Raw genomic sequence first — 24,506 nt, 5'->3', positions numbered from 1 at the left:
ACGAAAGCCCAGACCCAGGTGCAAGGAGATGGGCCTGGCACTACCTCCCCACTCAATTTGCCCAGAATCTCTCATCACACATGCCTTCTGCCATAAAGATTGTCTTCGAACTTGGCCTTGCAAATGAATCCTTGTCTTCTGAATACATGAGCATGTGGGCACTCCAAGTCCGAACTCTATTTTCCTTCTTGGCTCACGTGACAGGAGCCCATGATTTGGTCCATTTTGCAGGTTTTAAATATCTTAAATGAATTAAACTTGGCACTCTTGGTGTTCTTTCTTTTCACCTTAACAAGGGATGATTCATACTTTGCATGTTTGCTTCTTTCCAGAATAGATAGCTGACCTTGGCTTCTTGAGTCTTGACTCCAGGCAAGACAACCTCACCATGCAGCTCCACGATTCAGCTTATTCTTGCTGCAACATAGATTTGCCTTCCTTCTTCATGGGTCCTGGCTTACTGAATTCATGATACCGATGTCCAGATTCTATATAATGGCGGCTTTGCCTGCATTCTATTCACCACGTGGCCTTCACCAGAGGCCTACACCTATTTGTGTCACTTTTGCATAACCAATCTTGTTCGTGTTTTTCAACTATCTCCCGTGCTTATCGGAAGAAATGTAAAGTAAATTGTGGAGTTACTTACCATTTCCTATGTGAGTACATATTAAACATTCACATTTAGCACTTCTGTGCCTCTGTTTTGGATCTCCTCATCCTGATTATTTTGTTTATGAAACGTATACCCACCTGGGTAAATCGGGACCTAGCCAGGTGCCCTAAGATTTAAATACCTTCATGGATACATTCGGTAGGGTTGTCTCAATGGGTATCTTCTCTCAAACACACATTGCAGTATTGTCACAACTGCGGGTGTCAAACATGCACAATCTCAGGTCTCCAACATATGATAAGATATAATATGTTTTGGCATTCAGAATGCGCCTATACACAGGTGTTTCAAGGCATGACAAGGCAAGGGAGGGGAACAGAGGGAAGACAGACAACGATCCTACTAGGCCAGGTGTCATTCAGATCGCACAAGTGCATGTGCAGGGCAGAGGGGAGAAGTGCAGTGTGGGAATGGGGAGAGGACAATGCAGCACATGGGATAAGAAATAATAAGAATAGCTGAAGTATGGCCAGCAGGTGGCAAGTGCAAGGATAGTGCAGACAACAGGTGTCAAGTGCTGGTAGTGGGACGGTAGGGATACAGAAACAGTTCCCAAGTGTGGGGTTGCCAGGAGGGCAGCCCATGAGTGCGACTGGAGGGGCAGGGGATTTGGGCCCAAGATCAGTGGGTGGCCAGCAACCAGTGCACAGTCAGTGTCAGCCAGGAAGTCAGCAAGGGAGAGGAGGAGAAAAAGCGGAAGCAAAGAGAAAGTTTTTGAGGTGCTTCCAGAACCGAAGATGATTCTCCTCGTGGGAGGTAGGTAGGGGGCAGTGTTTCCTGCAGAGGCATGCAGCTGCTCCTCTACAATTTCACCAGGCATTACATCAGGTATTTCATCAAGCAAGCATCCACACAGGGCCAGAGCCAGGAGACACGAGAAATGACATGTCTCCCCTCTTTAAAGAAACCACAGACGGGTACGGAAAGGAGCACATATGGAAATAACAAGGGAGTGTGTCCAAAGATAATATAAACAACCAACCTCCAACGAGAAAATCCACATACTCCATTCCGAAGAACCATGAGCCAAATGCTCCCTCCTAACTCGTCCCTCAACGATTTACAAACAAGTTCAAACAGCCACACAGTACACTCAAAATCTGTCACAGGCCCACAACAGATACTCCAGCGAGGGAACGAGTTAGGTGGGAGCATTTGGCTCATGGTTCTGCGGAATCGAGTATGTGGATTTTTCTAGTTGGGGAAAAAAAATTGATATGCATTGGAAAAGCACGGCACATTTTTGAAAATACAAGAAGTAAACAGTGGCAAAACAAGCATTGAGAAAACGCATATCCCAAGTACCCCACCTAAGAAAAAGCCACTTAACACATACATAAGCTTATGATCAAAAATAAAGGAAAACTTGTGTGATCTGAAATTAAGGAGCTGAACTTTGTGATCCTGGTGAAATTGGTGAGAGGTAGCCAAGCCAGAAGAGCTGATAAGTACCCCAAGGAATTGTGTTGCTTGAGACATTGAAGTTTGTGGAAGTGAACCCCTATTTTTGGCAAATTGAACAATCTTGAATCTTGGGGAATGGAAGCCCCTTTTCCAAGCAAGAGCCGGAAGGTGCTCTGAACTTTTATTTGAACATTTCTTATTTTTGATGCTGACATCCTTACACATTATATGCAATTAGATGTGAGAGCAAGTATAGGTTTTGGAAACAGACAGACATTTGCTTTGGACTTCCTGACACAGACTATCATTAGCTTCATTTAGGTAGTCCAATCCCACCTTAGCATAGGGCAAGTTAGACCTTTTTCCAAAACACTTTTTGTCTAAAATAAAAGATCATAACCCAGACTTTACTCAGTTGGATACTCTCAATTGATAAACATTGGGGACCCCATGCTCAAAGGAGAGAAAAGGACCCTCATGTATCTTGTAGTCCAACATCCCCCATGAAAAGAACATATTGTAAAAGTTCAGGCTCAGGAGAAAGTTTCAAAAAACAAAACCTAAATTGCCACTCAGTGTCAGATTCCAGTTAAGTGGCAGGATCTAGCATTTGAATCACAAATCCTTCTCGAAACTCTCACCCTTGCCAAATACAATTAAAAAACAAGGTGACAAAATCCTCTTGAATATTCGAAAACCACAAGGATTAATTCGGCTAAGGGCATTAAGTTTGTTTGTACCTAAAAAGGAATTCTTCCCTCTAACTCTGCCTTCCACTTCCCCAGAGTAAGTCAGATTTACAAGGGAGAAACAGGGCATAAATCCACCTAACTTAACCGAGGTTTAATCAGGCCCAGAAACAGAAGAGGACTGCAGGTTACTGGCAACCCCGTAACACTGTTACCACCGCCTAACATCCGGTGCTACCGGGATATCACAGCTGGCAGCAGGAGTCCATGGTAATGAGAATCCTGAAGCACCAGCACCGTTAGTAACCGTGCTGATGCTTCAGTGAAATGCCTGCCGGTAGGGGCCTGAACTCATGGCAGGCCAGGCCTACCGGGAGATTTGTGGCCCCCATCAGAAGACTCAAAGTGAGCCTGTCAGGAAAGGGTGCCGGTAACTTTTCACTGGCACTTCTATTTCCGGACCGTCTCACTTATAATAAAGCCAATAGTGATTCATATTCAATACTTTGAACTGAATTCAGTACTTCACTGGAAACCAATGCAGGGTAATTAGGACAGGAGTTATATTTTTATATTTGTGTATTTTATTGTTTAAAGCGAGGTCATAGCTCGAGCGCAGCGGAACGCTGTACAAGTATTGGTAGCCAGCATTTGGCTCACATCTTTTAACAGTAGCTAAGTACTGAGTTGCAGTCTGTGCATCCATTGGGATTAATTAGTCAATGGGCAATTTTGTACACAAACTTTCTTAGTTTTAGTGACGCTTATGTACCATAGTCTGCAGTCTTTGCAGGTGCAGTAGTAGATTTTCCGAGAATCCCAGGTGTATAGTATTAACATAATCAGTATTACAGCTTGTTACACGTTTCATAAAGAAAAAGTTTAATTAGGGAAAAATAACTGTAAGCATATTTATATGAAAAAAATTGTTCTTCACTGTAGATGCTTCTTCTGTTAAAGATATTATTTCATCAATAGTAATTCCATTCTAACGTTTTTAACTTAAAATGGGAGGTGGACATGTGCCTGGGTAGTCCAGATGCTGAACAGCAGGATCAGGATTTGGATGAACTAAGGTAACTGGCATTTGCACTTTCTCTCAAATTACCAGTGCCAGCATGCCAATCGGCAAGCATATTGTGCTTTATAAAAATAACTCAAACTTTCAAACCACATGCAATGATGTTACCATTTCCTCTGGTCAGTCTGGTGAAAGTGAAACCAAAAAAGTGATTGGTGGAAGGTTTTGAATTAATCTGAACCACTGGCAATGCTCTGGGCAACATTCCACACCACTGTCATATGCAAACCAGTCTTGTTTGTCAAGGGTTTTGACCCATGTTGAATCAATAGACTGGGTAGATGTGGGGAAGAGCTGTCGCCGCCCATTATTCTATCCCAGATCAAACTAAATCAATAGACTGGGTGGATGTGAGGATGAGCTATCGCCACCCACATTCACGCCAGAATAGGAGAACTGCGCAGTTGGCACGAGACCACTCCAAAGATACAACCTTCTTGTGGGGGGTTCCACATCACCACTCTACTGTAAGGATGCCATCAAAACAATGTTAAGCAAGGGTCCTATACTATCAAGCAAAAGACCACTCTATTGAAATGCAGAAGTAATTCAAGACAACTCAAAAATGGATGCAGTACCGACAAATTCCCCAAGGTGGCGCTAGCGGTCTAAACTCTCACAGGGAAACTGTATTTAGGAGTTGCAAAAGGGGCAGGGACTTCAAAGCTTGTTAGTTAATTGGAAATCTTAGCCACCTGCTGTTCCCAGAGGCCAAGAGGCTGGGAAACCTTAACACCTCAGAGATTCCACACCAGGAGGCAGGATATCACATGACCCTGTTGATTGATTGAGGAGAGACTTCCAGGCAGCCTGTTGGAGCCCACACAAAAGGCTCTTTCTGTTGAATGGGGTATGTTCATTTTGAGTGTTTCCTGTCAACAGCCCTCTGCCAGCAAGGAGAGACATGTGATCACTGACCCACCCAGACTCCTGGAGGCGGACCCAAACACTTGGGGGAGTTGAATTGCAACAAATATATATTTTATAGAAACAGTGATAATTTATTGTAACCAAATGACAGGAATGTACAACTTTGAGAGTCTTAGTTTGAAAAATGCCCTCACGATTTGAGTCCAAACTCCAACTTGTACCATGTTCTGGGGCAAAACCCCGCTAATTATGATTATTGTAGACAATGGGCCTCATTACGACCCAGGCGGTAAGTTACTGCCTGGGTCGTACCTTTACCACCATGGCGTAAACTACGTTTACGCCATGGTGGTTGGCGGACTTACCGCCCCATTCCGAGGTTGGCGGGGCGGTAAGTCCCCAATCCCCATTTACCCTTCCCCATTCCCATTTTTGCCCCATAGGGCATAATGGGAGTGGGGAAGGCATTAATTACGCCACCGTAAATTACGGTGGCGTAATTAACATCAAGGTCCCTTAGCGCCATGGATTTTAACACCTGCTAAAAGCAGGTGTTAAATCCGCCATGGCGCTAAGGGACCTCGGAATCAGGCGGTAAGGGTCGGCGCTGTTTACGCCGCCGTAAACCCCTTACCGCCTGAGTCATAATGAGGCCCAATGTGTATAAGCTAGAGACATGGAAAGTTACTGGGATATATGTGGAAGGGAAATGTACCTTTGTATAATTTTTGATGAAAAACCAATGTTGCAAAACCCACTAAAATCGAAAATAAGTTGCCATTTTTGAATGCAAGCTCCTAGAAATGCCAGAGTTGGGACAGGGACTATCTTCCGTAATATATGATGTGTGTATGTGATGTCAAACAACTGTGTCCCCTCAATTACTTTGTCATGCCTCTTGACTGGTAGAGGAGGGAAAGGTCACCCAATATGCTGTGAACGGTGATGTAGGCAATTATCTGACCCCTGGTACACATGTGTATGGTGAAGTGGATTTCTTTGCCTCTGATATACTGCAGTACGTACCCCACTCTGGTCATAATCTTTTTTTCTAATTCTGGTAGCTCCTCGAAAAAAAACAGTGGGCCTCATCGTGACTGAGGTGGGAACAGTGCCGGTAAATACAGGCATGGCTGCCGCCAGAGTCATGAAATTACCAGCACCCGACAATGGGGATCTACTGGGGCATTCCATCCTCGGCGGACCCGGTAATTACCCTTTGCCAGGTGCTGGTAATAATTACTCTCCATTCCCATTGAGCCCAAGTGAATGGGGAGGTCGGAGGCACAGGCACCATTCGTGAATGGTGCTGGTGCATCCGACATGGTCTGCTCGCGGGTGCCGTTCTGCCCGCCAGGTCAGACCTCTGTGTACTCTGTGAACACAGAAGATATGAAAATTCCACATGAAGCATGTCTCCCCACTACCTCTGGCTCTGCTGTTAAAATGTGTTGCTTACTGGCTAAATGGTCTCTCCCACTTCTCTGAGTCCTTCATTTCCTCTATATCACTCTCTACTTGTGGAGTTCCCCAGGGGTCTAACCTCTCTCCCTGGGTGTTCAACCTCCTTGTTCCCCCCTTGCCGTGTCACAATCTGAAACACTTGTGTATGAGTCCGATACAAATAAAATATCATATCATATCTGACTCTCTAATACTTTATCCCACAAAAATAATGTGAGCATCAGTGTCACCTAAACTTCTCTTTGTCTCATTCCTCACATGAAGAGGCTGACGCTCACTGATATTTCCAGCCTCTCTGAATCTCTGCTACTCTCTAACACAAAATTCATGTGAGTGTGAGTCTCACATAAACTGGTGTTAGGGAGTATCTGCTCCTACTGCTCCTCCTCCCAAGAGTCACCTGTTGGCATATGTCTTTTCTGATCACTTCAAGAGAAAGGCATTGGCTGTTGTTTCCAGTCTCCCTGAAAATATCTTCTACTTTTCTGAAATAAAACCCACAAAATGAGTCTAACATATGGCTTGCATCAGGGGATATTTACTCCTTCTCCTCCACCTCCTTCCAAGTGTCACCCAATGACAGATGTCTTGTTCGCTCACTGTAAGAGATGCACACTTCAACCTCTCACCATTCCTGGATCTGTGATACTTTCTCCCACACAAAAACACACAAGCTTGGATTTTGTAGAAGATGTCCTAAGCCAGTCTCTGTTCCTCCTCCCAAATGTCACCTGACACAGTCTATCTCATTGACTCACTTCACAAGATGGACACTGACCAACATCTCCTGCTTCACTAAATCTCTTTTTCTTAGTCCCAAAAAATAACATGAGTTTGAGGCTCACTTAAACTGCTCTTACGGTTTCCCTGCTCCTTTTGCTTCTCTTCCCAAGTACGACCTGATGTCATATGCATCACCAACTTCAAACAGCATAAACAAGATCTAACCTAAATCTAGTTCGCTAAGTCTCATGTAATTACCACTGCCAAGTATTCTTCTTTCTATTTCGCCACTCAGTTTAGTAACTGTTCCGTAGGTTTCCTTAGCCTGCCCCCAGCAACAAAGTACTTGCTCCCAGAAAGCTGCTGATTACTGAAAAGGAATGCCAACTACATGTACCCCTTTATAACTCATGAGGTCGAACGTGGGCCAACCTTTTGAAAACATTTAAATAAAGTTCGATGCGGTCCTATCACTCAAATTTTGCGTAATTTGAGGTTCGGTAAAATGTTGGTCTAGTCAGTCACGAAAGTGTTCTTCCTACGGAGAATACAAATGCAGATAAGTTATTGCCAACTCTGAGCTGACGAGATATTTCAAAGTAAACCAAATAGGGTTAAGATACACATTTCAGTAATAAAGCAGTTTTGGGAAGCTGATATAATTAACGGCCATTAAAAAAAATACAGAAAGGTTTAGCCAACTCTTGCTTTTCTGGGAAAGCTATGTGAAGGTCTGTATGGTATGGAATGCTTTCCCGAAGAAAATAGGGGGGGTCTATGTAAAATATTTCTATTGAAATTGCTGTAGGGACTGATCACCCACCCGCATAACAATACATTTCAAATCTACAAAAACTCAGATTAGTACAGTAACAACAGTCCATTATCTTGAAAGACAAAAATGTGGCTACGAAGTATGAAAACTGGAGCATATATTGAAGTCCAACCTCGCCTTTGATGTTGAGGTCAGAACAGTAGTCAGGGATTGCCTCTTTTCCATGAGGATATTGCATAAAACATTTCATTTCGTAATGATAAAACACAAAATAGCAATCATCAATGTATCAATGATTTCTGTGCTCTCTTTAACCTAGCAACCTCCTACCCTGCTTCTGTACACTGAAACCATGCTGGGTGCATGTTCAGGCATAATCGATCTCTGCGGCCCAGCAGGCAGACTCGTAGTGTGGCGGTCGGGAAACAAGGGGGTTGGTGAGCTCACCAGCAACCTTGTTTCAGGACCACCACACTTGTAATGAGGCCCTATGTCTCATTGAACTACACATATATCACGGATGTCCAGACATCCATGTTTTGTTGTAAAGGCCATGCTACGCAGGGATTGCCTCTTGCATCTGTGTTGCCTCTTGAGAGCACAATTTCTATTTGAAATTACACCCCTTACGTTCAATAAATTGAATCGAACACAATCAAACAAATGAATCTCATTCAATCTTGATCTCATGCAGTCTCTTCTACTGTAGATCTTACAAATCCAAAATGTGTAGGCATCTATTTTAAATGATCACCTAGCTTTAGGGAAATCTTCGACCTAATTAATTGATCTGTCACAAGTGTCAAGCTAATTTAGGGTTTAGTATGCACTTTATAAAAGAAAAATCTACAAACACTTAGCTAATCTGACTCAAGTAACTCATGTTGCTGAGTGTTAATAAGGAGAGACTGCGAGAGGTACGAACTATTACATGTCAAAGGGTATTCTTGCTTTCAAGCGATGAACATGGGTGTCTTAAATGTATGCAACTGTCAAGATGTTTCTCTACTTTTGTTTAGATTGAATATATACCAAGTTAGATGTGTTTCAATATAAACGGTACTGTGCTCTGGTTCTGTAGTTATTAGCCCCACAGGCATAGCCCTGCAATCCACTTTGTAATCAATTGGCAGTCACACGTGTCAAAACAAAGGCAAGCCAACATTTATCTGGAATAGGCCATTCTCCAAAGATTGCATGATTAAGTGTTACAGCACTTTTGAAAACAAAACACAGTGGAGATAATTCGAAATATAAAAACAAATGCACGCTAAACGTTCAAACTCCAATGTATATGTCTTGCTGAACAACATGCGATGTAAACATAGTACTTCTTTACAATGGTTGCGAAGCATTAGTTACAGAATGGTGGCGTGGCCTAGAAAAGAAACAATGCACTGACGCAATAGCAACACAAAAAAGACTAATTCACGCACAGGGCACGCTATTGACTGCATTAAATATACAAGGATACATGCAAACTTAGCTCTCTAGGCCTCTTACGAGTTTGTGGTTATTTCTGCAGAATTACCATCAAACTCGATGACCTGTTACCTGCACTCTGTCCCGTGAATTTTCTGTGGGCCTACACGTGTGGTAAAGGTGGTGAAATTCACAATTTTTGGAGTCCTTAGGACTCGGCGCAGAATTTTGTAGATTACAGTGAGTGGTAATTCTGCTCTGTTAAATCGACACATTTTTGGCCTTGAAGTGGAGGACTTACCTTGAGAATCCCATTTGTAAGTCAAACGTAAACATTGTGGTGCCGACAAACAAGTGGTAATGATAACGAAAATACAGCCACATTTTACGCAGCTTGCAATTTTAACCAGTGGCAAGCCCATTTTCTGCTGAGATGGCCAACTGTTTTAAGCATGTAGCACACCTTTCCACCTTTGGTTTCCCGTAGCCTAAAGATGGACGTGCACCCCCCAGGTCTTTGAATGAGGTGACATCTTCAAGAGGTTCATCCTCCAGCCCCAGGGGTGCTCAATGAGCAAATGGTCTGGCTGCGTGCTCCCAGGGACATTCCAGATAGTGATTGCCAGCCTTCTAGCTGAACAATATTTGACAAAGGTTTATATAAAAATATCAGGCTATTTTCTGTGCTCGCCTCTATTATATCTGAACATCAATACCGGCATCCCATGGATACCCATTAACACCTACCTTTGTCAAGCAGCGGTTTGAATCATTCACAAAAGGTTAAACAGTGTGGGTGACAAGACAGAGCCCATGCTGATCCACTGAATCAGTATCTGTTTCCAATTACCTCAAAGTGTACTTTCTGACATATAATGCAACCGTACATATCTCCTGCAGTCAGCTTTTCATATCTGAAAATGAATTGCCATTGCCAGCCTGACTATCCAAGCCAATGCTCACCTCTCAGCCTCGGCATGAACTCCCAGGTTGCAGGGTGTATACTCTGACACTTGGCACCACATTAGCAAAACAAACTGACTTGTCTGAGTGCCATTGCAGGGGCTTGGCAAAGGCGCAAGAGAGTTAGAAGAGCAGCGATTGCACCTGGCTCTCTTTTGGAAATGTTCTTTACCTACGCCTTTGCTCATGCTTACAGTGCGGTTCTGTTGCAGGGTCTGACATAGGTGCACTGGCAACCATTTCCAAGTTAACCAGAATCCTTGTGGGGGCTTTGCTCTCTGTCAAGTATACCTTGTGGATCAGCTGAACGTGTGTGCCACATGCAGAGGGTATACATGTCCATGCTCCTGCTTGTCTGATATGTTTGCATAGGGTATGTGTTAATGAGCACATGTATCCTTCTGCAATACCTGCACGCAAATTCCGTTGATGTCCACTACAGCGTTAATAATAATATGGCAGTGTGTGGGGGCAGTGGACTTGTCTAATAATGGCCTGCGTCCATGATTCCAGCAGTCCCGAATGCAAGAATGTAGCTCCATTGCTGGCAGTGTTGGCCCTCGAACGTGTTCAATAATGCCACTAGCACCCTGGTGTGCTGCTCAGAGCTGATGGGCCTAGCTAACATCTGTTTCAGTCCTCAGGAGTGGGGACAAGAACATTAAGGGCCAGGGCTCAGAGTGGAGCATCTCTTGTGTTTTAGAGTTATTTGAGAAATGCATGGTAGCCGGGAAGGAGCAAGAGATGAGTGGTATAAGAGGTAAGTAGACACTTAGGGCGGACACGGGATGGCTGGGGGCGGTGTGGGGCAGTGGGACGGAGAGGAGGAACGTGGCACAGAGCTGGGGTCAATGAGAGGGGGAGGTGTCAGATGGCAAAAGCAAATATACACCAGTGAATACAGACAGCATTCTGCTGCTGGATCCTCCTACCTGGGTGCTAACTGATATTACACAATGGGCCTTATATTTATTTCTGTAGTATCAGTTTGGTCATCCTCTTCCTTAAATATTTGACAGAATTGTCTGTATAAATAAAGTGACAATTGACCTAGCTCCTAAGAGCATTATGAAACATGCTTAGGTAATAAAGCATGCCCCCAGATGATATACTGAGCAGTCTCCAAAACGGTTTAAAAATGAAGGGCTTCATAAACAGAAGCTCTTTATAATGGTGCAAGCCCATTGGAACATGCTCTGTCAATCAGGCCCTAAATTGGGTTAGTATGTCACACTTAATGCCTGAGTCCGGCCTCTAAGCACCGGACCGGGTTTCCCGTGCGTTTTAGCGTTGTCTTGAAACCCTGCCGCTGAGCTATCTTCCTGGCTCATGATTTACCGACTGAGATTATTTTGGTGCCAGTAATGACAACCTGGTTGAAAGCTGGAAATTGAAATAACTTCGTATATACATTATAAAGCAAGACTGTACAATGGATACTTTCTTTTTTAACATCATCATGACTTTTTATTTAGATAATAATTGCAGTCCATCGCTACACTGTTCACCTTAATTGCCATAGAGAAAACGGAATCAAAAGTTGCAATGGCATGTTGGAATTATGGTGCAATCTGTGTAGAACACTTTCTATCTCTTTGTTAGAATTGAGAGAATGGTTGTGGGAATAACGGGCAAGAGCTCAGATTTTTCATTGTTTTGCATTAATTGTGTTGTCCCCTATGATGTTATGGTTTCAAAGTGGCAAGCATTGATGCATAAACCTGTGACAAAATCTACCAGTACACAGACGTAGCTAAGCTTGTATGTCACCTTCTATTTTTAATGTAGTCAATAGCGTGCCCTTTACGTGAACTAGGCTTTTTTGTGTTGCTATTGTGTCAGTGCATTGTTTCTTTGATATGCCGCACCTCCATTATGTATTATGCATATGCAGTATGTATGAAAACATGGACATTATGAAAGCAGTAAATCATGAAATGGTTTTAACTAAATGTTATGTTATGTTATGCTAATGAGATTTATACCACACACAAAAAAGAAGGAGGGTGAGTATATTAGTATGAAGAGAGCAAGATCCTGCTAGTGCTTTGTTGTGGTGTTGGATATCACTGTGTGTGTTTGTGTGTGTGTGTGTGTGTGTGTGTTTTTTATTGGTGGTAGTGTAGGTAGGTTTGCAAGTGCATGAATAGGTAGGGGTGGTCTTATGTTAGCCATTAAGGAATGAAATGACTGTATTGTGATTGTGTGTGTTACTGGAAACAGTGTCTGTTTTGTTGTAAAGTATCAGTGAGCGTGTGAGTTGCGTTTGTAATGTGAGGGTGATGTAATATGTTAGTGTGTGGTGTGTTTGCAGGGGTAGGGAGAATTTAAGTAGGGTTTGTATTAAGATGGGGTTATCCTTCTGTTGAAGGATAAAGCTATCGTTGCAAAGGTTATTTTTTTAATAAACTGGGACCCGTTGTGTGGTAGCCTCTCATTCACTGTTGCACCCAATCACATGACTCACGTGGCACTGGATCCCTGCATGAAGAAACAGGAATTCATGCTCTACCTCTCTGCCTTAGAGCTACTTGCTTCTCTTCAGCAAAGGGCTATGCTTGGGTCGGTTAACCTGGCAATTGGCAGATGTTTTTATTGCTTTCCTTAAAGTTAGGTGTTCTTCTATTGTGCACTGTAGAAATGTAATTGCATGTATGTATTAGTTCTGCTAGGGTGGCACAACTAGTTTCAAGTTCCTAATGTACCGTCCTTCCGCGTAATTCTTGGTAAGAAAAAAAGACATTGTAATCAAATTTCAAAATGTATTTCAAGATAGAAAGTTCACTTCAAACAAAGAGGATCTGCAGCTTCATACCAAGGAAATCACTCCAATTCTATATACTCATAAAAAATAGTCAGTAACATGAGATTATGCCAGCCCACAGGAATCTAGCTAATATCAATTCACACAAGCATTCATTTCCATAATCAATGTTAGGTCTATAGTATGGTATAAAAGATAGTAATCATTCTAAACACTTCCCAACATGAGGCATAATATTGCTGTTTAATTGAATCAAAACACAGTCTTCTTTTTCCCAAATGACACCCACCATTTACAGATGTATTTTTAATCAGTAATAAGTATCACATTAAAGTACCATTGCCCTTTCACGCATAGGTCTGTCTGTTAATTTCAAAATAAGGGATTTCAGTGGTTTAACACTTTGCCTACTTTTCTGTGACTAGGATGGATTTTCTGTGTGTATTTTTGGTGCTCACAAATCTAATTCTTGTCTAAGCACCCACCAGCTGCATATTTGTATAATATCACATTATTCAATGGTATCTCATGAGGACGCTATGGCCTTTGTAATTCTTTACCAGCACGAGCCATGGATTCTATTTTAGTATAATTCTACAAAAACAATCGCCATTCAATTTGATAAATTGTGCCTCTCAATACAAAAATGCGTGGGTTTTAAGGGAATTACATCTTACTTGGGGCTCAATTTAAATGGGATACACAGGGCACCCTATTTAACACAGCACTTGTATCATTCTCACATAATCATTCCCCTTGGTTACCAGGCCCCTATTCCCTGGATGTTGCATGGACAATATTATGGGCAGTTTGGAGTTATAGTGGGATAGCTATACTTACATTTTAAATGTGGCTTCTTATATTTTGATAAGCATCTGGGACAATCAACCTGAAGTTGCTGCCTCAGCAAGGTCCTCTTCAGCTGACTGTCTGGAACCCAGTTTTTAATATAGGCTGATCACCTCTCTCTGAAAGGGTTCTACCTACAGCCATCCTAGGAACCAGTCATTCGGATAGTGTCAGCTCTACTCCCCTACCACCTCCTTTCACTCCTATCCAGAAACATTCTTCAATATTCATCTCCCAATATAAATCATTTTTCAATTTTGTCTGCCAGTTATTTAACAATCATCATCAGCTCCTCCCTGCATCTTGTGACTAAGGTGTGGCTTCCACCAGTCTCATGAAACAAAAGGGAGGGTAAAAGTCTACACCAAAACATATGTTGAGAGTTTTCCTTTATTTTAATGTAACTTTGGATGTGAACATACAAAATTAATAAAATACAGATCCATATAATTTTCTAGATTAGAAAGGACAATTCAAAACATTTCATTTTCTTGTGCATTATGTACTTCCAGAGACATTGGGCCTCATTACGAGTCCGGCGGTAACCGCAGCGGTAAAACCGCCTGGTTACTGCCGGACTCGTATTACCATTCCGCCTCCATGATTCCAGGAATTACCGGGGCATTACAACCCCGGTTTCCCGGGAATCACGAAGGCAGAATGGTGTTAATCCCCATTCCCGTTGAGTCCTATGGCACTCAATGGGAATGGGGATCATGGAAACACCGGCAGCATCTCGTAATGCTGCCGGCATTTCCTCGTCTGCCTGCAGGCGGGCGGTGTTAAACCCGCCAGGTCATACCTGGCGGGAACATCACCTCCCACCTGCAGGAGATGTGATCGCCCGGCATGGAAACAACAGTGGCGGCGTGTTTACCGCCACCGTTGTTTCCATACCGGGTGATTTGTAATGAGGCCCAATATTTTTTTTCCTATCCATCTTCATTTTTGTCTCCATTGTAACCCAGGCAGATTTTACATAGGTTGCAAGATATAATATTTACCTAGGACTTGCAATTTGTTTTAAGTTGGTAGCATGCTCTGCCATACATATATGAGTTTGTAAGAATATATTTTGGAGTTAAAATGCACACTTGCAACTTTCCTACTCAGTTTTTAAGTGAAGAAATGCTGACTTCGGCCAACAGAGGTCATCATTGATCCAACCCATGCACATTCTCCTTCATGATATTTAAGACACGTTGCGGTTTCTTACTTTTGTTCTGCATGGACATCAGATAAGCTGTTGCATGACTTAAGCTTAATGGATTTTGTGATGGGCCTGAATTTGAAATACGTCTCTTTGTGGTTCACAGTTCCAGGTCCATTATCTAGCCATCTGGCAGTGCTTTATGATGCCTGGGCTTGGAATTAGTTTGAACATGATAAATTAGGGCCTTACTGTGGCCACATATCTTTTGATGTGGCTGGGGTGAATCTTAGGTCAACTCAATAAAAAAGCTAACATCCAGATATATTTTCAGGCATATCTCATTCCGAGTTAAATATAATACAGGTGTATTCAATGTGTGGTGAACTGCATTGCAAAACACAATGGGACTTTGAATTATGCTTCACATCTGCATCCCACCTTGCATTATTTTAGTTAAAAGGAAACATATTCCAAAATCCAATCATCACAAAAGAATCAAGATTCTTACAAAACACAAGTGGATGTGTCTTCTATGCTTGGGATCCAGTATTATAACACTGTGATGAAATCCAGGACTTGTTGATTTATAACGCCAATAAACATGATGAGGCCTGCTCAATCCTTCCAGATGCAAATACATTCCAAAGGTCTCGGCCTTGTATTTTTACATGTGACATAGTTCCAACTTTAATGTGCACTTTTTGCATGTTGTTTCATAATGATCAGGGGCAGAAGTTAAACATATACAAGTTACATTTATTGTCTTGTACGGGGAATTCAGAATGTTCCTATTTAAATAGATACACTTATCTGCATTTCTTCAGCATTGACAAGCCAGTCTCTGGAACTATTTTTAAAGAGCTCAGAAATGTTTATGGTTTGCGGAATTCAATTTTGCTCTGTTGAAATATGTTCATAGGTGCATGTGCAGTCATGTGCATTTCACAAGGGCACACTTCTTATCATGGTAATGATCAAGAAGTTAAATCCAACAAAATAATCTCTTTTCAACAATGCCTAGCTCACTCCTTCAGACATTCTCCATGTTCTCAGTTTACATTAGGTAATTACCATTTGAGCCCAAAGTTATTACAGCGTATATCCTTCAGAAGGGAGTTCCAGAGTTTAGTTGAGATGTTCAAAAAGGTTGAGCCACCTTGTTTTATTTTTGGCTATTATTTGGGTTACAGGCGTATGCCATTGCTACACCTCATGGTTCTTCTTGGTCTCTAGATGTAGAGTTTTTCTTGCAGGAATGTAGCTCCTTAGCATTGACTTGCTCTTCTAAACAATGCAAAGCATTTTGAAGTGGATTCTTTTTTAGCCTGGTAGCCAGTATAATGATCATAGCACTGGTTTGATGTGCTCTCTCCTCGTGAGTCTTTAAATGAGTTTTGCTACTGTGTTTTGGATCCATTGTCATTTTTTGGTGAGGTAATTCCAATGTAAATACTGTTTGCATTGTCTATTCTTGAAGTCACAAGTGAGATCATGCATAGTGTTCTGTGAGGGAAGGTGAGAAAGGGTAGTATCCATCCGACATTATGTAGTGTGAAGAAGCATTTCTTTACAACCACATTGACCGATTGTTACACTGTTAAGTCATTCGGCCCCATTACAAATAACCTGGTCTTGAAAAAATGCAGATAAAATGGCCGGTACTACCGGCCCCAGTATTTTTTCCAGACAGAGTTACTCAGAGCCTGCTGGTAGCGGCAGTGAATAACTGGCAGGCCTGACCTGCCAGAAGTTCAGGCCCCTATTGGCAGATAATTCACTGAATCACTGGCACCGTTAACAATGGTGCCAGTGCTTCAGAGTTCCCATTCCCGTAGAGTCTCTATAGGACTCTACGGGAATAGAAATTTCACATCCCGCCATTGCCCGTAATATCCTGGTATTACCGGAATATGAGGTGGCATAAACAGAAAGCCGAGATTGCTGGTAGGCTGTCGGCACTATCGGCAGCCTACTGGCAATCTTGTAATGTGGCCCATTGTCTATTAGAATGATGACGTTTTTGACTTCTGAAGCTACTGCTTGTCTGGTTCCCAATGCAGCGGGCAATGGCATATGTGGGTGTATAGTGAGGTTATTGGGCATGATCATGATTTCAGTTTTCTCTAGACTGAGTTCAAAGCTATTGTTGGTCATCCAGACATGGGTTTCGGAGAGGCAGTTTTTAATAGTTCCTCCTTGTCCCAGGAGGATAGCTCAGCAGCGACGTGCCTGGATTGGAAACAAGATGACACGAAGCAACACAGGTTCAAACCCCGGGTCCGCGCTTATAAATACGCAACTAAGACATATTCAGACAGCGCTTCGATGCCCCCGGACTGTGTGAGCGTAAATAAATGTAGCACAGGGGTACTATGTGAAAGCAATGAGGATCAATGATCAATTTCGCTTAATACAGTAGTAAAGGAAACATTGACACATTCAAACATGAATTAACAAGAGTACCTAAATTAAATGCACTAAATACATTTAAATTCACCACTATGATCAAAAAATGGTTCAAGTGATAAAAAGCAACATAGAAAAGATGTCAGAAAAAAAGAGTAGTAATGATGAGAAGCTAAAGAATGTACCAGGATAAGCATGAGGCAGGAATATATTTCATCTGGCAGTCCATACTCAATGAGAGCTTCCCGCTGGGCCTTAGTTAGATCCCCTATTGAACAAGCTGTACAATCAATTAGTACATGTAACCACAAGAACAAATGAATGGTATAATAGCCATATGCAGCTCTACTAGAAATCACATGTAGGCATACAGCTTGTCAATTGTTCTGATGGATTCCTGGCAGAAAAATCAAGTATAAAGAGTAATGTGTGGAGACCAGTCATGGAGACTGATGTGAATTTGAGGTGTCACAGTCTGATCTTATAGAGTGGACCAGCACATTCATCTGGTGTCCCTCATTGGTCACTATATCCCTCTTTACTCTTGTGTGACTACATTTTGTGAGCAAACTGGTGATGATTTTGCGATGCTCCTAAGATTCCCTGCATGCTGCTTGACAGCTGTATCTACATGTCCTCAGGACTTATGTAAGAAAGTACCTTTCATGGGTTTATACACCTTCATTAGTCCCCTATGCTTCTGACACCTTCGCTTTGGTAATCACAGAACACACTCAGGCATCTTGGACACCCCCAATCAATGTTCCTGTAGGGAAGAAACCTGCACTATCCAAATGTTCACCTTTTAAGTCTGAGTGAGCAGAGCCTGCAATGATTCCTAATGGGAATTGAGGATGAACATAAACGCTCTTAGCATATTGTACGTGCAGGCAAATGGTTGTAATCTCCTGGGGATACTGAAGATGACTGTGCATATTCAATTTAAACTCAGCTTTGACATTGGCTATTCTTACCTACAGAACTGCTTGTAAGGAGCTGGTATATTCTAGTTGGTTTATTGTGACGAGCACAAATGTTTCAGATGTTTAAGAAGTAAAAGAATGTTCACATAATCTACTGAGAGCCCATTAATCTTAGACCTCCTTGCCGATACTACCCATTGACTGGTAATACTGGAAACCCTGCTGAGAAGTGTTGGTACAACCCCATTCAATATATAGAAACCCTGCTTAGATGATCTGCTACTGCTCCATTAAAAGTCACACATATCTCCTAGGAATTGTAGATGGCATCTAACACTTTTCACCAGTGTGCACTCTACTTTCCTGTTTAATCAACTCACATTCTCTCCCATCAGACTTAGTAGGTATTGGCTTTATTATGACGTCTCACTGTGAGTAACTCTGTACTTACTCGTAACTTGTAAGAGTCTACTCGGAGTAACTAATTTGTGAATCAAATAGCCTATCCAGGTTATAAGTCAAGTGTAAATCAATGGACCTTCTTTGTGAATAGGGTTGTTTGTCAATAAGTAGACCTTTTCTACTAAACATATATTGTGTGCATTAGTTAAGGAAAATGGTATGATTAGGAGACTGGATTTATACTTACCTAAATCACTTTTATGTATTTCCCTAGGATGGTGGTTTGATGCCTGCGGACCTTCCAATCTCAACGGAATGTACTATACCGCTGGACAGAACCATGGGAAGTTGAATGGAATAAAGTGGCACTATTTCAAGGGACCAAGCTATTCATTACGTTCTACAACTATGATGATTCGACCATCAGACATCTAAACAACCTTTCAAAGGAAGAATAACTGAAGAATGTAGATCAGCTAACAACTGAAAAACACCTTTCCTAGCCTGAGGAAGAAAACTGTAGTGACTTCTTGTCCAGAAGAGATAGCCATGTTTCCAAAGGTGTTTACTCATGGTCGGACCCGACCATCTACAGAACTGTGGGGCAGCAGTAGAACTGTTGACCCCTGGAAAGCTTGCATTAAAGGCACCTAGTCTTATTCATTCAGAAACTGAAGATATTTGTGGACTGCCTTTTCTGTGGGTGTTCTCATTAAAGAGGTGTATTGCGAGGTTAAGGTTGTCAAGGAATTCCTTAATAAGAAACCGCAGCAAATATAAATGGGTCTAAAAAATGTAAGATATGGAGCTGTGAAGAATGAACTCTGATAACACTTATCGCATCAAAGGAACAAAATGCAATGCAGTGTTACCAAGGCGACAGCAAGAACTTGCATCCATTTTGAATAGTGCAATTTTGTGACCGGTGCATTTTGCAGGCCAGAATGAAATATTCGTCGTTCTTCATAAAGGCACTCCTGCATAAGAAGACACTGATAGGGTGTGTGCATCGTATGGTACTAATTGCAATAAATGAACAATCCCCCATCTGGCTGCAGGTGATGGCAACCGTAAATGCCGAATATCCACGTATACCATAGGGGAACATATTTAAACATGAATGCAAATGCTAGGCAGCTATGCTTTTAGGACCTTGCGTTTTATTTTCTTGTCAATCATGTTCACAAGGTACAACTACACATTTAACTGTACTGTTAATACATGTCGAGTATAACATGGAACAATATTTTATTATGCTGACATTGTGGCATGTAATATATCATTGCTTAAGTGTACAGGAACATACTTTTTTAAGTGTGTTGATTAAATATGTAGATTGCCTGTCTGAATTTGTATCTTCATCTGGGCACATTCAAAAAAATGACTTCATTGTATATGTTTTTTCAAGTCCTTATTTCTGCGTAGTTTTATTTCAACAATGTAAATCACTGGGAACCATATTCCATCTTCCAACCGTGTTTTGTGTTCCATGTTCGATTTCGTTTTGAATGTTTCGTCTGCAGTTTGCATCAAGATGTTGAATTGTGTGGATTGTTAACACATGCATTTTGGTCTCATTTAATTTTTCTTCCACTGTGCGAGTAGAACCCGAATTATATAAATAAGGAAGTCATTTTTCAAACAAAAGTGCCCATCAAATTATTAGCGATATTAGAGCGAGTCGATGAGCCATACTGTATTATGTGTAATCTGGTCAGACGAACAAATGAACCCATTCAGTGTATTCTTCTAAAATGGCAGGGGCGCCATTGTGCACTGTGTTCTTGCATATAGGGTGTTGCGTGTTATTCCAAGTAGACTACTACGTTAGCTCCAAGGGTTGCTGCATATTTCTAGTAGTCGTCCATGTTCTCCATGCATGGTCGCACATCTCCAACTGTAGTCTAGGTAGCCCCATGGGTTGTTGCTCATATCTAACGCTAGATAAGTAACCCCCATGGGTTGTTGCATAGATCTACCTGCTGTTCAGTTAGCAACCTGGGCTTTTCTATATCACCACATCCAGTCAAATGTATCTCTCCATATTGTCCAGTTGCCCAATCGGTTGTTGCACATCTTTAACTGTAGTCTTTGAAGCCCCGTGTAGTGTACTTTGGCCCATGTGTTGTTGCATAACTCTAGCCATTATCTTGGTAGCCACATGAGTTGTTTGGGTTGTTCCCTATATCTGTCTGAAGTCTACATAGCGCTAAGGGTTGTTGTATTTCTCTACCCGTAGTCAAGGTGGAACATAGGTTTTAATACTCAAACAACCCGAAAGTGGTGATAGCAGGGCTTACGATCTATTCTTCATTTAAAAAAGTGAGAAAAAAAGTCTTTGCTGAAATGAGTGTCACCTATTTGTTATTTGTTTAGTTACACACAATTGTAATTCTGAAAATGTTCACATTATTTTGATGAGGGATTTCTTATCAGCAATTTCATCATAAGTTTTAAAGCTTGTTGCAAATGCACCTATACTGTTTTGTCCCACTTCAAAAACGTATGTGTATTTATGTGTTTGTGCAAACATTCTAAAGTAACATTACATTAAGGGCTATGTGTTTGTATATCATGCTTTCTAACATGCCGATTGGCTGTCTGTGTAGTTACAGCATGAAAGTGCTGCCATTCCCTTTATCTGTAAACACGCTATGCTACGGTATTGTGACGGTTTGGGTACTTTTACAGGTTATCGACAGGCCTTCCAGTAAAAAAGAAATACAGTGTGTGGATTATATTGCAGAACATCGAACGCATGCATTTACTGTGTGTTTATTTATCTCAGTGTGAGCATGGGGATTTGGTTTCTGATTCTTTATAATAAAACAAGTTCAAAATATTTACAGACTACAAATATTGCTTGATACATATAATTGATATGAATGTCTGTGGTGAATGAGACTGTACTGAAATATGTTAACAGTGGGAACTTCACTGGTAATCACGTTAGTGGATGTAAACTGTGCCTTGGCTGTCACAGTACAATACATGTCTGTTGCATTAAAATCAACACATCTCACTAATTGTAACCGTTTTTCACGATACTGTATCCCAAGCAGGCTCGGACTGGCTTACTTGGCAATAGGACAATGACTGAGCTAGTGGCTTGACACGCTAATGTGGGCCAGCTTTGTTCGTCAAAGTGGACAAGTTTAAGTTATTTCCCGATGCAGCTCATAGTTTTGGGAAGTGTTACTGCAGATATATTCTTTCAAATATTCATTTTGCAACACATTTCACCAAAAGATCTCTTTTGGGTACTATTAAAACATTCTGTCACAAAAGAAAGAAATAGACTTTTCCGATAGTTGGGCACTTTTTCATTGCTGCCTGAGCCCATTTCATGCCAGACTCTGACCCTGATTCCAAGCTGTGATCTCAATATTAAACTCAAAATTAACTCTTTGTCTACACGATACCAAATACCTCTGTCCCTGTTCACTTTGAACCTTTTGTTTTGTGGAGTAGCACCTGGAGCATCTTAAGTGCTAGACGGGATTACCAAAAATAACTGATTTTAGTCCCAAATAAATGGACAGATTCAAAGAATATCACAAAACACTACTTTAGTATGAATTCAATAAAGTAGGGCAATCTGACAAGCATAACAAATTGTAGCTCCCGAACTCTCGAATACATTTCATTTACACTAAGGTTTTATACCTCAATGTACGTCACCTACGGCTTCATCCTACGTGGCAAATAGTAAAAACCTATTGGGCGGAGGCATAGGTTAAGGGAACATATATACCTGTAGCTTATTTTGGGGTTAGTAACATCCTTTGTTAAGCGGCTTCACTTCAACACTACAGCTCAGTCAATGCCTAGCCTGGGATGCTGAGGGAAACCCTTATTGATATATTTTTAGGTCCAGTTCATGTACTCTGGATGACAACCCTTATATAACACCCCTCTCTTAGAATCCCCCTGGCCCCACTGAGCCAAGAAGTAGGTCTGTTTTGCAAATTTAAAAGGTTTATTTGAGAAATATAACAATATATATCTATCACACTTTTATAATAAATTAATATTGGATATCACACTTAAAATATGACAGTGATCAACAATGGATAATGTTCTACTGGTAAACTGATTTGGTTACTTAGAAGTAGTTTAGAGGATGAGGTAGCTGAAATGCTTTATGGTTTCAAGGAAATGCAAGGTGGAATAAATGCAGTACAGAAAATAAACTGATATGGTTTCACAAGAGATAATATGTTCACTTTTCCCCTGGTGGCAATTGACCCCCACCCCTATAAGCAATGCAAGGAGATGGAAGTAACTCACACACAGTCTTCAGGAATACAATAAAATACAATACAGAATTCAGTTCCCCCCCCTAGCAAGCTTAGACAACAGGTATGCTTTTTAAAACACAGGCAAGAGTGCTTTGTAATGTGGTGGCAAGGAAGTGAAAATGCTAAAATATCTTTTAATTCCCTATAGGAGATTCAGGGTGAGTGGTAAACACTTTAAATCAGGTCAGGTCTGCCCTAACAATGGTTCAGGGATGGTTATTAGGTTGCAAACGAATTTTAGCAGTTCAGGCAAAAGCGGCTATCTTTTTACAGATGACAAAATCAGGCCAAATCGCAAATCGCGGTAAATATTGGGATGGCGTAAATCGCGATTGCGGTAAAATTATAAGGAGTAGGAAGTCGGTTCTAAGCTTTCAGAGGAAAGTTAAATCTCGTTCCTAGGACAAACGGTTCCAGAGATACGGACGATTTAATAAAGGTAGATTTTCGGATTTAAAGTAAAACTTAAAATGACAGGTGACAGCTTGCAGCTGCAGAATTGACAGGTGACAGTTGTGCAGCTTTAAAAATGACAGATGACACGATTTCTAGGAGGCTGTTCTAATTAGGTTAAAATAGTTTGGATTAGATTATTTTAACTAAGAGATTGGGCTCTGCACATTTCTGGCGGATACTCAGTCCTAATTTTGAAATGAATGGGCCTTGTCACGGATCTGGTCAACTGAACTGGACTTTGGGCGGTTCTGCTCACAGCATCTGGGTCAGCTCTGCTCTGCTGGTCTAGCCTCTCTGGATACAGCGGCCTCTGGTTCTGGATACTGCTCTGCTTTCTGGTCCGGATCAAGTGGATTCTGGATGTAACACTGCTTTCTGGGTACTGGAAAAAGTTCTTGGCAAAGAATTCAGACAGCTCGCCCGGCTGTTGAATAGTTTGGTAAGGTTTGCTGGATTCTGAAGGCCTGCTGATAATACTTTTGCTTGCAGTGGGCCTTCTAGGTTCAAAGTTCTGTAGACTATGGGTCTCTGGTTCTGGTCTCTGTCTAGATGGGATGTCTGCCGTCAAAATGCTCCGCAGAAATGGAAAATGAATGTCTCTACCTGTCCCAGCAGTCTCTTTTTATGTGTTTTAAAAAGTGGGTGGAGAAGCTAGCATCACTAAGCCTGCCTCTCTCTTGATTTGATAGGTCAATAGATTCTTTGGTCCCTGATTTGGGAAAGGATAGTGTGTGAGAGTGATGTCATTTTTATGACCTGCAGAAATGACACTCCCCTGGTCAATGTGCACACAAATCTATTCCTGATCCAAATACATATTTCCCAGGTACACAGTTGTTTGACATCACATACACACATACACACATCATATATTACTAAAGATAGTCCCTGTCCCGGCGTTTCTAGGAGCTTGCATTCAAAAATGGCAACTTATTTTCGATTTTAGTGGGTTTTGCAACATTGGTTTTTCATCAAAAATTATACAAAGGTACATTTCCCTTCCACATATATCCCAGTAACTTTCCATGTCTCTAGCTTAAATACAGTGTCTACAATATTCATAATTAGTGGGGTTTTGCCCCAGAACATGGTACAAATCGGAGTTTGGACTCAAATCGTGAGGGCATTTTCCATACTAAGACTCTCAAAGTTGTACATTCCTGTCATTTGGTTACGATAAGTTAT

At 41.5% G+C, this 24,506-nt stretch overlaps 1 protein-coding gene across 2 annotated transcripts in view; it reads left to right on the top strand.

Annotated features, from left to right (window-relative positions):
- Window positions 1–19,909, top strand: part of ANGPT1 (angiopoietin 1) — a 1,129,183-nt gene extending 1,109,274 nt beyond the window's left edge. Inside the window, exon 9 of one of the 2 annotated variants that reach the window (XM_069621500.1) lies at window positions 18,839–19,909. In XM_069621500.1, the coding sequence (XP_069477601.1) occupies window positions 18,839–18,999 (161 nt within the window). In that variant the 3' untranslated portion in view covers window positions 19,000–19,909. Of the gene's footprint in view, window positions 1–332; window positions 430–18,838 lie in introns of those variants that run through there. The other variant, XM_069621501.1, reaches the window with a different exon arrangement.
- Window positions 19,910–24,506: the final 4,597 nt, after the last annotated feature.

Source organism: Ambystoma mexicanum, chromosome 5q, assembly GCF_040938575.1.
Source record: "Ambystoma mexicanum isolate Mex_15411 chromosome 5q, UKY_AmexF1_1, whole genome shotgun sequence".
Taxonomy (NCBI): domain Eukaryota; kingdom Metazoa; phylum Chordata; class Amphibia; order Caudata; family Ambystomatidae; genus Ambystoma; species Ambystoma mexicanum.
This window is presented reverse-complemented; position numbering and strand designations above follow the sequence as displayed.